Here is a 14,053-nt window from a genome sequence, read left to right as displayed (position 1 = left end):
ATCCACCATATTACAAGTACATTATAGCTTATAGCGTTTGTCCCATCCACCATATTACAAGTACATTATAGCTTATAGCGTTTGTCCCATCCGCCATATTACAAGTGCATTACAGGCTATGGCGTTTGTCCCATCCGCCAGATTACAAGTACATTATAGTTTATAGCGTTTGTCCCATACGCCATATTACAATTACATTATAGCTTATAGCGTTTGTCCCATCCACCATATTACAAGTACATTATAGCTTATAGCGTTTGTCCCATCCACCATATTACAATTACATTACAGCTTATAACGTTTGTCCCATCCGCCATATTACAAGTGCATTACAGGCTATGGCGTTTGTCCTATCCGCCAGATTACAAGTACCTTATAGCTTATAGCGTTTGTCCCATCCGCCATATTACAAGTACATTATAGTTTATAGCGTTTGTCCCATCCACCATATTACAAGTACATTATAGCTTATAGCGTTTGTCCCATCCACCATATTACAAGTACATTATAGCTTATAGCGTTTGTCCCATCCACCATATTACAAGTGCATTACAGGCTATGGCGTTTGTCCCATCCACCATATTACAAGTACATTATAGCTTATAGCGTTTGTCCCATCCACCATATTACAAGTACATTATAGCTTAGAGCGTTTGTCCCATCCACCATATTACAAGTACATTATAGCTTATAGCGTTTGTCCCATCCACCATATTACAAGTGCATTACAGGCTATGGCGTTTGTCCCATCCGCCAGATTACAAGTACATTATAGCTTATAGCGTTTGTCCCATCCGCCAGATTACAAGTGCATTATAGCTTATAGCGTTTGTCCCATCACCATATTACAAGTACATTATAGCTTATAGCGTTTGTCCCATCCACCATATTACAAGTACATTATAGCTTATAGCGTTTGTCCCATCCACCATATTACAAGTACATTATAGCTTATAGCGTTTGTCCCATCCGCCATATTACAAGTGCATTACAGGCTATGGCGTTTGTCCCATCCGCCAGATTACAAGTACATTATAGCTTATAGCGTTTGTCCCATACGCCATATTACAATTACATTATAGCTTATAGCGTTTGTCCCACCCACCATATTACAAGTACATTATAGCTTATAGCGTTTGTCCCATCCACCATATTACAATTACATTACAGCTTATAACGTTTGTCCCATCCGCCATATTACAAGTGCATTACAGGCTATGGCGTTTGTCCCATCCGCCAGATTACAAGTACATTATAGCTTATAGCGTTTGTCCCATCCGCCATATTACAAGTACATTATAGCTTATAGCGTTTGTCCCATCCACCATATTACAAGTACATTACAGCTTATAGCGTTTGTCCCATCCGCCATATTACAAGTACATTATAGCTTATAGCGTTTGTCCCATCCACCATATTACAAGTACATTATAGCTTATAGCGTTTGTCCCATCCACCATATTACAAGTACATTATAGTTTATAGCGTTTGTCCCATCCACCATATTACAAGTGCATTACAGGCTATGGCGTTTGTCCCATCCACCATATTACAAGTACATTATAGCTTATAGCGTTTGTCCCATCCACCATATTACAAGTACATTATAGGTTAGAGCGTTTGTCCCATCCACCATATTACAAGTACATTATAGCTTATAGCGTTTGTCCCATCCACCATATTACAAGTGCATTACAGGCTATGGCGTTTGTCCCATCCGCCAGATTACAAGTACATTATAGTTTATAGCGTTTGTCCCATCCACCATATTACAAGTACATTATAGCTTAGAGCGTTTGTCCCATCCACCATATTACAAGTACATTATAGCTTATAGCGTTTGTCCCATCCGCCAGATTACAAGTACATTATAGCTTATAGCGTTTGTCCCATCCACCATATTACAAGTGCATTATAGCTTATAGCGTTTGTCCCATCCACCATATTACAAGTACATTATAGCTTATAGCGTTTGTCCCATCCGCGATATTACAAGTACATTATAGCTTATAGCGTTTGTCCCATCCACCATATTACAAGTACATTATAGTTTATAGCGTTTGTCCCATCCGCCATATTACAAGTACATTATAGCTTATAGCGTTTGTCCCATCCACCATATTACAAGTACATTATAGCTTAGAGCGTTTGTCCAGCTTAGAGCGTTTGTCCCATCCACCATATTACAAGTACATTATAGCTTAGAGCGTTTGTCCCATCCACCATATTACAAGTACATTATAGTTTATAGCGTTTGTCCCAGCCACCAGATTACAAGTACATTACAGTTTATAGCGTTTGTCCCATCCGCGATATTACAAGTACATTACAGCTTATAGCGTTTGTCCCATCCACCATATTACAAGTGCATTACAGGCTATGGCGTTTGTCCCATCCGCCAGATTACAAGTACATTATAGTTTATAGCGTTTGTCCCATCCACCATATTACAAGTACATTATAGCTTAGAGCGTTTGTCCCATCCACCATATTACAAGTACATTATAGCTTATAGCGTTTGTCCCATCCGCCAGATTACAAGTACATTATAGCTTATAGCGTTTGTCCCATCCACCATATTACAAGTGCATTATAGCTTATAGCGTTTGTCCCATCCACCATATTACAAGTACATTATAGCTTATAGCGTTTGTCCCATCCGCGATATTACAAGTACATTATAGCTTATAGCGTTTGTCCCATCCACCATATTACAAGTACATTATAGTTTATAGCGTTTGTCCCATCCGCCATATTACAAGTACATTATAGCTTATAGCGTTTGTCCCATCCACCATATTACAAGTACATTATAGCTTAGAGCGTTTGTCCAGCTTAGAGCGTTTGTCCCATCCACCATATTACAAGTACATTATAGCTTAGAGCGTTTGTCCCATCCACCATATTACAAGTACATTATAGCTTATAGCGTTTGTCCCATCCGCGATATTACAAGTACATTATAGCTTAGAGCGTTTGTCCCATCCACCATATTACAAGTACATTATAGTTTATAGCGTTTGTCCCATCCGCCAGATTACAAGTACATTATAGCTTATAGCGTTTGTCCCATCCGCCAGATTACAAGTACATTATAGTTTATAGCGTTTGTCCCATCCGCCAGATTACAAGTACATTATAGCTTATAGCGTTTGTCCCATCCACCATATTACAAGTACATTATAGCTTATAGCGTTCGTCCCATCCGCCAGATTACAAGTACATTATAGTTTATAGCGTTTGTCCCATCCACCATATTACAAGTGCATTACAGGCTATGGCGTTTGTCCCATCCACCATATTACAAGTACATTACAGCTTATAGCGTTTGTCCCATCCGCGATATTACAAGTACATTATAGCTTAGAGCGTTTGTCCCATCCGCCATATTACAAGTACATTATAGCTTATAGCGTTTGTCCCATCCACCATATTACAAGTACATTATAGCTTATAGCGTTTGTCCCATCCGCCATATTACAAGTACATTACAGCTTATAGCGTTTGTCCCATCCGCCAGATTACAAGTACATTACAGCTTATAGCGTTTGTCCCATCCACCATATTACAAGTACATTATAGCTTAGAGCGTTTGTCCCATCCGCCATATTACAAGTACATTATAGCTTATAGCGTTTGTCCCATCCACCATATTACAAGTGCATTACAGGCTATGGCGTTTGTCCCATCCACCATATTACAAGTACATTACAGCTTATAGCGTTTGTCCCATCCGCGATATTACAAGTACATTATAGCTTAGAGCGTTTGTCCCATCCGCCATATTACAAGTACATTATAGCTTATAGCGTTTGTCCCATCCACCATATTACAAGTACATTATAGCTTATAGCGTTTGTCCCATCCGCCATATTACAAGTACATTACAGCTTATAGCGTTTGTCCCATCCGCCAGATTACAAGTACATTACAGCTTATAGCGTTTGTCCCATCCACCATATTACAAGTACATTATAGCTTATAGCGTTTGTCCCAGCCACCATATTACAAGTACATTACAGCTTATAGCGTTTGTCCCATCAGCCAGATTACAAGTGCATTATATCTTGAGGTGTTTGTATCATCTGCAACACCCTAAATAATGGCGTCATTTGCTCCAGAGACCTCAAAACTATGTTGTAAGAAATGCAGAGAAAGAGTCACGTTTTGACGCAGACCTGCGTAGTGCAGTAAACAGCGGTGAGGACGCAGCTTGTCCCTGAGCACACTTTACCAAGGAGCTGACCTTGGTACGCACAGTCCGGGCACCACCAGGCTTCCCTTTGTCAGACCTCATGCATCAAACACGTGGCAGCAACCAGAGAGGGCGCCATGCCAGGGTCCCCTGAACTGGGTATGCTTTCTCCCCCACAACCATCCAGGGACAACACTCGGGGATGCAGACCTGCCAACTCCCACGGTGCTATAGGGTGACCATAAATTTCACAGACCCTCCGTAATTTGGACCTCATGTCCGTTGTCCGTGAGGATCCTTTTTACGGACGCCTTTTGTCCGCAATTCTGGGCCTTGCAGGGAGCCGATGCGGCTACGGAATCCAGTTTAGGAAAAGAAGCCGGTGGAAGAAGTTAAAAAGAAGGGGCTAGAGTTCTTTCACAGTCTCATCATTTTAGAACTGATGCATTTTCAATATTATATTCAACGAAGACATGGTTGCCGCTTTTTTATTTTAAGCAACTAACAATCCTTGACAAAGCCAATAGTTCCGGCTTGTTGTAGGTGTAACGTTACTTGTTGTGTTATATATCTGGATAAAATGACAGACGAGGCAAAATACCAGTCGGGCAGCACACTATACTGAGCACAGATTTTTAGCTTAGGTGTTTTAAGCCCCGCCCTTTATTACATCCAACACCCCCTTTGGACATACACCCCAATTTCTTCATCTCACTTAAAGCCCTGGAACCAACACCTCAAGGCCTGGCACTGTGCCTCATGCATGGCTCATGACTCTGACTTTTTCAGATTGCCTGTGTGCAGGGGCATAGGGAACCCTCCCCCACCCCACCCCTTGTTTTAAGAACTACAGCAGGGGTGAAGTTCTTGATGGGCCACTTCTGTCTGCAACTCTGGAGACAAAGGCTCAGCTCATAATGTGAAACGGTGGGCGAGTGAGTGAGTGAAGGGATGGCTGGATGGATGAGTGAAATTATGTTTTTTAAAGGAGGCTTGTGATCTTGGGCGAACCCCGTCAGTCTTTGCCCGCTCTCCGGCCGCAGGTGGCAGTTTGGAGGGGGTGAGGCCGGTGTCCGGACTTGGGCATGCGAAGTAAGAATGACTGCATTTAAACTCAGATTTAATAATAGTTATTTTAATAATGGTGGTGCGGTGGACAGGAAGCGGTGGAGGGTCGCTCAGTCTTACAGGCCTGTGTGTCTGATAGCAGCTGTGGGCAGAGGCGCGTCTCGAGGCCGCCGGGGCCCCGGGGGGGCGGTGGGGGTTTCCAGCACAGGAAGCCTTCACACCGGAAGGCTCACAGGATCCGCGTCTGTGCTGAGAGGGAACTGCTGACATCTATAGCTCGCTTCCGTGGGTGCCAAAGAGCGCTCTGCCAGTCTCTGGGGGTGCTAGGCCTGGCCCAAGTGAGGTGTTCTATCGCTGCAGGGTGAGAGACCCCCAGCTGACACGGGTGAGGTGCCCTCAGCTGACACGGGTGACTGGCCCCTACCACGGGTGAGGTGTCCCATCAGCAGCAAGCTGCCCTCTGCATGGCGAGGGGCCCCTGTCTCGAGTAAGGTGCCATCTGCAGTGAGAGGCCCCCAGCCCCTGCTCGGTGACGTGCCTTTGAAAACCCCCGCCCCAGCCATGGCCCCGTGCGCTGCTGGCACAGCTGGGCGCACCGTTGGCACCAGGACGCACCTGGCTCGTCTCCTTTCAAGCTGGCAAGAGGGCAGCGCGTGGCTGTGTCTCCTCCTCGTCCTGGCATCGCTGCAGCTCGGCCTCACCGGAGCGGCACAGACGCCGACAGGTCAGAGGGCATCTGTGTGAAAGAAGCCTGGCACTGCCAGGCCTACTGACGTCATCTTACACCTTCTACTGCCTCTCCAGGGTCTGTCTATCAGGGCCCTCTTCTTTCCTTCTTTCTTTCTTTCTCGTCCATTTCTCTTTCTTTTTTATCCATCTACCTTTCATCTTTTGTTTCTTTCTTTCTTTCTTTCTTCTTTCGTTCTTCTTTCTTTCTTCCTTGTCTGCCTATCTTTCTCTCTTTCATCCATCTTCATTACTTTGTTTGTTTCTTGCTTCCTTCGCTTCCGGGCCAGTGTTGTAAAAACGATGGCTGTGCTAATACGTCCAGATCAGGACTGTATTGTGATTTAGTTTGAAGCGTTGTAGTGACGAGGCTCGGGCCTCGGGGGCCCTCCGTGAGTTCTGGGCTCGGATGGCTCCGAAGCACGCCCCCTGGAGGCTAAACTGCGAGTCTTCATTTCGGTGTCACCCCAAGTCCTGTGTAGAGGTATTTGTGACCTTGGACAAAGCAGTGTCTCCAGGTTGGTTATTCCCCATTGTATGTTCACATTTTTTAGCTCAGGACACTCTGATGACATCCAGCTGCTAACAAGGAGCCGCAGGGTCAGGGAGTGAGTCAATCAATCAATCAATCAAGTCATTTGTATAGCGCACTACTCACCCGTAGGGTCTCAAGGCGCTGGGAGGGGGGGGGTGCCGTTACTGCTCGAACAGCCAGGTCTTGAGCTTCTTCCTGAAGGAGAGGTGGTCTTGGGTCAGGCGCAGGTCGGACGGGAGTGAGTTCCAGGTCTTGGCAGCCAGGTGGGAGAAGGACCTTCCTCCTGTTGTCGCTCTTCGGATGCGGGGGACGGCGGCGAGGGCGTGGCTGGTTGATCTGAGGAGGCGCGTGGGAGTGTAGAAGTTGATCCTGCTGTTGAGGTAGCTCGGGCCTTGGTCGTGTAGGGCTTTGTGCGCGTGGGTGAGGAGGCGGAAGGTGATCCTCTTGTTGACCGGGAGCCAGTGCAGGTCTCTCAGGTGTCCGGAGATGTGGCTGTTTCGTGGGATGTCGAGGATGAGTCTGGCCGAGGCGTTCTGGATCCGCTGGAGTCTCTTCTGGAGCTTGGCGGTGGTTCCGGCGTAGAGGGCGTTGCCGTAGTCCAGTCGGCTAGTGACGAGGGCCTGGGTGACAGTCTTCCTGGTCTCGGTGGGGATCCACCGGAAGATCTTCCGTAGCATGCGCAGGATGTTGAAGCATGACGAGGAGACGGCGTTGACTTGTCTGGTCATGGAGAGGGAGGAGTCCAGGATGAAGCCCAGGTTGCGTGCGTGGTCCGTCGGTATGGGTGCGGTGCCCAGGGCGGGGGGCCACCAGGAGTCGTCCCAGGCGGAGGGCGAGGAGCCCAGGATGAGGACCTCCGTCTTGTCTGCGTTCAGTTTCAGGCGGCTGGTCGTCATCCATTCGGCTACCTCTCTCATCCCTTCGTGCAGGTTGGCTCTGGCGGCGTCGGGGTCGTTGGTCAGGGAGAGGATCAGCTGGGTGTCATCGGCGTAGGAGATGATGTTCAGGTTGTGTTGGCGTGCGATGGTCGCGAGGGGGCTCATGTAGACGTTGAAGAGGGTTGGGCTCAGCGAGGATCCCTGGGGTACGCCGCAGATGACTTCGGTGGCCTCTGACTTGTACGGTGGTAGACGGACTCTCTGCGTTCTTCCGTCGAGGAAGGAGGTGATCCATTCCAGTGCCTTGTCCTGGATTCCGATGTTGCCGAGGCGCTGTACTAGGGTGCGGTGGCAAACAGTGTCGAAAGCCGCGGAGAGGTCCAGGAGGATGAGGGCCGCTGTTTCCCCGTTGTCCATCAGAGTCCGAAGGTCATCGGTGGCGGCGATGAGGGCGGTCTCGGTGCTGTGGTTCGCTCGGAAGCCAGACTGTGAGGGGTCGAGGGATCCATTCGTCTCGAGGAAGGCGGCCAGTTGTTTGTTGACGGTCTTCTCGATGACTTTGGCCGGGAACGGGAGGAGCGAGATGGGACGGTAGTTCTTGAGGTCGGTGGGGTCTGCTGTGGGTTTCTTGAGAAGGGCGCTGAGTTCGGCGTGCTTCCAGCTCTCCGGGAAGGTGGCGGTGCTGAAGTCTGTCTCCCCCTCATTTTCTGAACTCAGTTAAAGGTGCTCAGTCTTTCTCCATGTGAAGCGCCCCCCACCCGCAACCCCCCCCCCCCCTCCATCTATCATCTATGACTCGTTGCTTCGTCTTCGGGTTCTCACTTCCTGGCGTTTGTCATTCTTTGGTGAGTGCCACTGGAGGTCTCAACATTTCAACAGGTGCAGCCCCGAGGCAGGGAATGCACAGTGCCTGCTGCACGCCCATCCAGGTGCCTGCTGAACGCACATTTAGATGCCTGCTGCACGCACATCCAGGTGCCTGCTGCACGCACATCCAGGTGCCTGTTGCACGCACATCCAGGTGCTTAGTGCACGCCCATCCAGGTGCCTGTTGCACGCCCATCCAGGTGCCTGCTGCACGCCCATCCAGGTGCCTGTTGCACGCACATCCAGGTGCCTGCTGCACGCACATTCAGGTGCCTGCTGCACGCCCATCCAGGTGCCTGTTGCACGCACATCCAGGTGCCTGCTGCACGCACATTCAGGTGCCTGCTGCACGCCCATCCAGGTGCCTGCTGCACGCCCATCCAGGTGCCTGCTGCACGCACATCCAGGTGCCTGTTGCACGCACATCCAGGTGCTTAGTGCACGTCCATCCAGGTGCCTGTTGCACGCCCATCCAGGTGCCTGCTGCACGCCCATCCAGGTGCCTGCTGCACGCCCATCCAGGTGCCTGTTGCACGCACATCCAGGTGCCTGCTGCACGCACATTCAGGTGCCTGCTGCACGCCCATCCAGGTGCCTGTTGCACGCACATCCAGGTGCCTGCTGCACGCACATTCAGGTGCCTGCTGCACGCCCATCCAGGTGCCTGTTGCACGCACATCCAGGTGCCTGCTGCACGCACATTCAGGTGCCTGCTGCACGCACATTTAGATGCCTGCTGCACGCACATCCAGGTGCCTGCTGCACGCATATTCAGGTGCCTGCTGCACGCACATTTAGATGCCTGCTGCACGCACATCCAGGTGCCTGCTGCACGCACATTCAGGTGCCTGCTGCACGCACATTTAGATGCCTGCTGCACGCCCATCCAGGTGCCTGCTGCCGCCCATCCAGGTGCCTGCTGCACGCCCATCCAGGTGCCTGTTGCACGCACATCCAGGTGCCTGGTGCACGCACATCCAGGTGCCTGTTGCACGCACATCCAGGTGCCTGTTGCACGCACATTCAGGTGCCTGCTGCACGCACATTTAGATGCCTGCTGCACGCACATCCAGGTGCCTGCTGCACGCACAATCAGATGCCTGCTGCATGTATTTTCGGATGCCTGCCGCACGCACATTCAGTGCCCGGTGCACGCACGTTCTGAACCTCCTCGAGGCGTTGCCACCTGGGTCCCTGCGTATAGCAGAGTTCCTTACGCTGTTGCGAGGCTGCTCCAACTAACAGTGACCTTGAGGTACATTAAGTGGGACTTTCAGGATGCTGACGTGCAAGGGAGGGGCCAGAATAATAAAATACACCCCACTTAGAACCAAAGCTCTGATGGCACCAAGCAAGGGTAGCAGGTGAGCCCGGCCCTCCCCAGAAGAGCCCCCTTGTGGCCTCTATCCTAGCATCAATGCATTCATCCTTTCACCCTTCCACCCTTTCACCCATGCTTTCCCCCACACATGCATCTTTTTTACCACCTATCCTTTCACCCATCCACCAATCCTTTTGTCCATGCACACTTTCATCCTTTCGCTCATCCATCCGATCACCCATCCTTTCACTCATTCACCCTTTAACCGATATTTTCACTCACACACGCATTGTTTCAACTATTCTTTCTCCCACTCACAAATTCTTTCACAGCTCACCCACACATCCATTCATCCACCCGACATTTCACCCATCCTTTCACCCAACGATTAATTCTTTTACCTATCCACTGCTTCACCAATTCTTTCACCCATGCAGCCTTTAACCTATCCACCCTTTCGTCCATCCTTTCACTCAGAGAAGCATCCTTTCACCCATGCTTTCCCCCACAAATACATCCTTTCTCCCACCCGCGGCCTTTTATCCATCCACCCTTTCACCCATCTATGCATCCTTTCATCCACCGACCGATTCACACCTCATTTCACCCACCCACGCACGCACCCTTTCACTCATCCTTCCTTTTAACCTTCCATCTTACATTCCCTTTTCTTTCAACCCATCTTTCTTTGGTTAATTATAAACTTTTGTCTGCCAAGTTACAGGCAGAAGAGGCACATAAAAAAAAAACTCCCCACTGTAGCTTGTGAAGTGGGGGTTCAGGACGCCCCTGCTGACGTGGAACATCACCTACGTGAGGTCAGTGTCAGAACTTGACAAATTCGCTCAGTCTCCTCAGTGAGTTAACCACCCACTCCAGAGATCCGTCTCTATCCTGATGCTTTAACAGTACGCAGGGCACAAGTCGGGGCACCTGCGGGTAGACGGCGTCCACCCACTATTGTCCCTGGGTGGACGCTGTCCACCCTGCCAAGAAGCTGTGGGGTGGGCACGCTTCAAGCAGCGCCTGCACATTGTCGGCTTTCGTTCTGAGCAGCAGCGCGGCGGGAGAGTGGGTGAGGGGATGGAGTGGGGAAGAGAAGGGGGGGTGGGATGGGGGAGGGAGGGTTTGCTGTTTTAAATTCGAAATGGACCTTAAACAAAGACCGAAGTCAAGGGGCATCAGCCCTACTTGTGTTCATCCTGGCTGGAAGCTCTCTGGAGCTTCACACCTCAGATGCAAATGTACCGGAGGGGAAACAAGGGCTCACAGCTGATCACTCTACAGGAGATCCTGTTTATAGGAGCTATGCATGCCCTGTAAGAATGTCAGATGTGTCCGTCTGTCCCAGTATTTACACAAATAACAATGTAATTCTCACTGCTTTGTTTTATTTCGTTTCTAGCGCTACTGATCCCAAAGCAGGAGTCAGAGCGCTTTACAGCACACGTACACATTGACAATAAATCAAATGTGTGTACATCAGTGTACAGGATGTGTTACATAGGACAGTGAGGGTTACAAGGTGCAGGAGTCACATGTCCTTCATACCTCACTGTGCTATACTAGAAGGATTACAATTTATGAACTGCAGGTAACACAAGGATCTGTGTTAAAAGCAGAAACACACTCACCCATTTACATAAAATAAACTTTCTGTCATCTGAGTGTTAGATGATGTGCTTTGAAGAAGACACGTCAACCCTCGAGGCTATTTTGATTCAAAACTGGGACTAGACTAAACACAGATCTCTTCAGCAAATGTGTTAACCACCAGAGTTATCCTATTATTATTAATATTTCCTGAGATTTACAGGCACACAAAGCTCTCTGCAGCAGGTGCCTTAACCCCATAAGATATTTTAAAATACAGACCTTGCATCCAATTAAGCAGAATAAGATTTATTGCCACATTTCTACTTGCTTCAATTTCTACGTGGCAGAGTTAAAAAAAATGTATAAATTGAGGTCCAGGTTTCACATAACTTTTTGGCAAAACCCCAATGCAAAATCTTATTTGTTAAATCTGGTAATGAGCTCAAATGAACTCCCTATAGGCCTGCTAAACATATGTGTGATGTCTCAGGATCTGATGTCACTTCTTGTGGTGTCACTTCCTGTGAGGTTATGGGTTGTAATGCCACTTCCTGCGATGTCACTTCCTGTGATGTCACTTGCGTTGTCACGCACCGTGTTGTCACTTGCACACTGTCTAACTTGGTTAGTCCCTCCACTTCTTTTTTAGGGATTGTGCCCTGATTGCACGTGTTCTGTGAGCGATCGAAGCTTGCACTCTGCTGCCCTGCTGAATCTCTTCAGCTGGGAATTGAGTCAGCACGTGCTGCATTGTGTGACAGGGAAGCTTGCCTCACTGCCGTCATGCTGTCCCTGTTCTGTGATACAGCAAAGCATGCACTGCTGCTGCTTGATTTGTATGTGTCTTGTGATGGGCAAAGCCTGTGTGGCTATTGAACCTACATCTGTCCTCTGATGGAGGGAAGCTGGCAATGTTTCTGCCCAAAGCGTTCCTGTGCCTTGAAGAAGCTGTGTTTCCACGGCTGAATGAAGATGTTTACATTGCTTGAAAGAAGGAAAGATAGAATGCACCTGCATTGCCTGCCCTATGAACAAGGACTCTTCAACAATGTTTGATATGAGATACTTCTAGTCCTGAGGGAGTCCCTGTCCTGACAGGAGCATAATGTGAGCGCCGAAACATGTTGACAGGAAAGAGAAGCCGGGTATGTTACTCTTTCCTCTATATGAATCTTGTGGCAGGTGGACACCTGTAAATAGTTTTAGCTCGCCCACCCACAGTTTTAATGTAGGTCTGCAAGTGTAACAAAGGGAGAACATAAATCCTGATATACGGGACGTCATCTTACGAAAACTCAAAACCCATAACTGGGAGAGTGTACAACCGATGAACAGGAGTGCTCTGGGTGCTCACAGCGCTAGATGTGGAGCCCCCGATGACCCGTCCCACTCCAGGCAGAACGCGTTCCATCATCCTGTATGAGTAGATGACTGCACAGTAATTCTGTTCGATGTGTCACTCTTTCCTGCTGGTGCGTTGAGCTTCTTGTATGTTTACGGAGAGTGTACAACAGTTCTTAACTCCTGTCACTGCCTCTTTAGTGTGTCAGCTGCCTGTGTTGTACCTGTCCTGTGTGTGTGAGAGAACTGTTTGATGTTTCACCTGCTGCTGTCTCCTTCCCTTTACGTATTCTTTGGGTTAGAGAGAGCTGTGTGGCTGCTGTCCATGTTGTACCTTTGCTGTGTTGTGCGCGGTGTCGCTGCTGTCCATGTTGTACCTTTCCTGTGTTGTGAGCGTTGTCGCTGCTGTCCTTGTTGTACCTTTGCTGTGTTGTGAGCGGTGTCGCTGCTGTCCTTGTTGTACCTTTGCTGTGTTGTGAGCGGTATCGCCGCTGTCCAAGTTGTACCTTTGCTGTGTTGTGAGCAGTGTCGCCGCTGTCCAAGTTGTACCTTTGCTGTGTTGTGAGCAGTGTCGCCGCTGTCCAAGTTGTACCTTTGCTGTGTTGTGAGCGGTGTCGCTGGCGTCCTTGTTGTACCTTTGCTGTGTTGTGAGCGTTGTCGCTGCTGTCCTTGTTGTACCTTTGCTGTGTTGTGAGCGGTGTCGCTGCTGTCCTTGTTGTACCTTTGCTGTGTTGTGAGCGGTGTCGCTGCTGTCCTTGTTGTACCTTTGCTGTGTTGTGAGCGGTATCGCCGCTGTCCAAGTTGTACCTTTGCTGAGTTGTGAGAGGTGTCGCTGCTGTCCAAGTTGTACCTTTCCTGTGTTGTGAGCGTTGTCGCTGCTGTCCTTGTTGTACCTTTGCTGTGTTGTGAGCGGTGTCGCTGCTGTCCTTGTTGTACCTTTGCTGTGTTGTGAGCGGTATCGCCGCTGTCCAAGTTGTACCTTTGCTGTGTTGTGAGCAGTGTCGCCGCTGTCCAAGTTGTACCTTTGCTGTGTTGTGAGCAGTGTCGCCGCTGTCCAAGTTGTACCTTTGCTGTGTTGTGAGCGGTGTCGCTGGCGTCCTTGTTGTACCTTTGCTGTGTTGTGAGCGTTGTCGCTGCTGTCCTTGTTGTACCTTTGCTGTGTTGTGAGCGGTGTCACTGCTGTCCTTGTTGTACCTTTGCTGTGTTGTGAGCGGTGTCGCTGGCGTCCTTGTTGTACCTTTGCTGTGTTGTGAACGGTGTCGCTGCTGTCCTTGTTGTACCTTTGCTGTGTTGTGAGCGGTGTCGCTGCTGTCCTTGTTGTACCTTTGCTGCGGTGTGAGCTGTGTCGCTGCTGTCCAAGTTGTACCTTTCCTGTGTTGTGAGCGGTGTCGCTGCTGTCCTTGTTGTACCTTTCCTGTGTTGTGAGAGGTGTCGCTGCTGTCCAAGTTGTACCTTTCCTGTGTTGTGAGCGTTGTCGCTGCTGTCCTTGTTGTACCTTTGCTGTGTTGTGAGCGGTGTCGCTGCTG

General features: G+C 49.2%; 1 protein-coding gene across 2 annotated transcripts in view; it reads left to right on the top strand.

Annotated features, from left to right (window-relative positions):
- Positions 1–5,494: 5,494 nt before the first annotated feature.
- IL2RG (interleukin 2 receptor subunit gamma) overlaps positions 5,495–14,053 on the top strand; it is a 175,067-nt gene continuing 166,508 nt past the window's right edge. Inside the window, exons 1-2 of one of the 2 annotated variants that reach the window (XM_078640206.1) lie at positions 5,495–5,653; positions 5,736–5,987. In XM_078640206.1, coding sequence (XP_078496332.1) covers positions 5,825–5,987 — 163 coding nt within the window. In that variant the 5' untranslated portion in view covers positions 5,495–5,653; positions 5,736–5,824. Of the gene's footprint in view, positions 5,654–5,697; positions 5,988–14,053 lie in introns of both variants that reach the window. The other variant, XM_078640207.1, reaches the window with a different exon arrangement.

Source organism: Lissotriton helveticus, chromosome 4_2 (genome assembly GCF_964261635.1).
Source record: "Lissotriton helveticus chromosome 4_2, aLisHel1.1, whole genome shotgun sequence".
Taxonomy (NCBI): Eukaryota; Metazoa; Chordata; class Amphibia; order Caudata; family Salamandridae; genus Lissotriton; species Lissotriton helveticus.
Note: the sequence above shows the minus strand (reverse complement) of the source record. Positions and strands in the feature narration are given on the sequence as shown.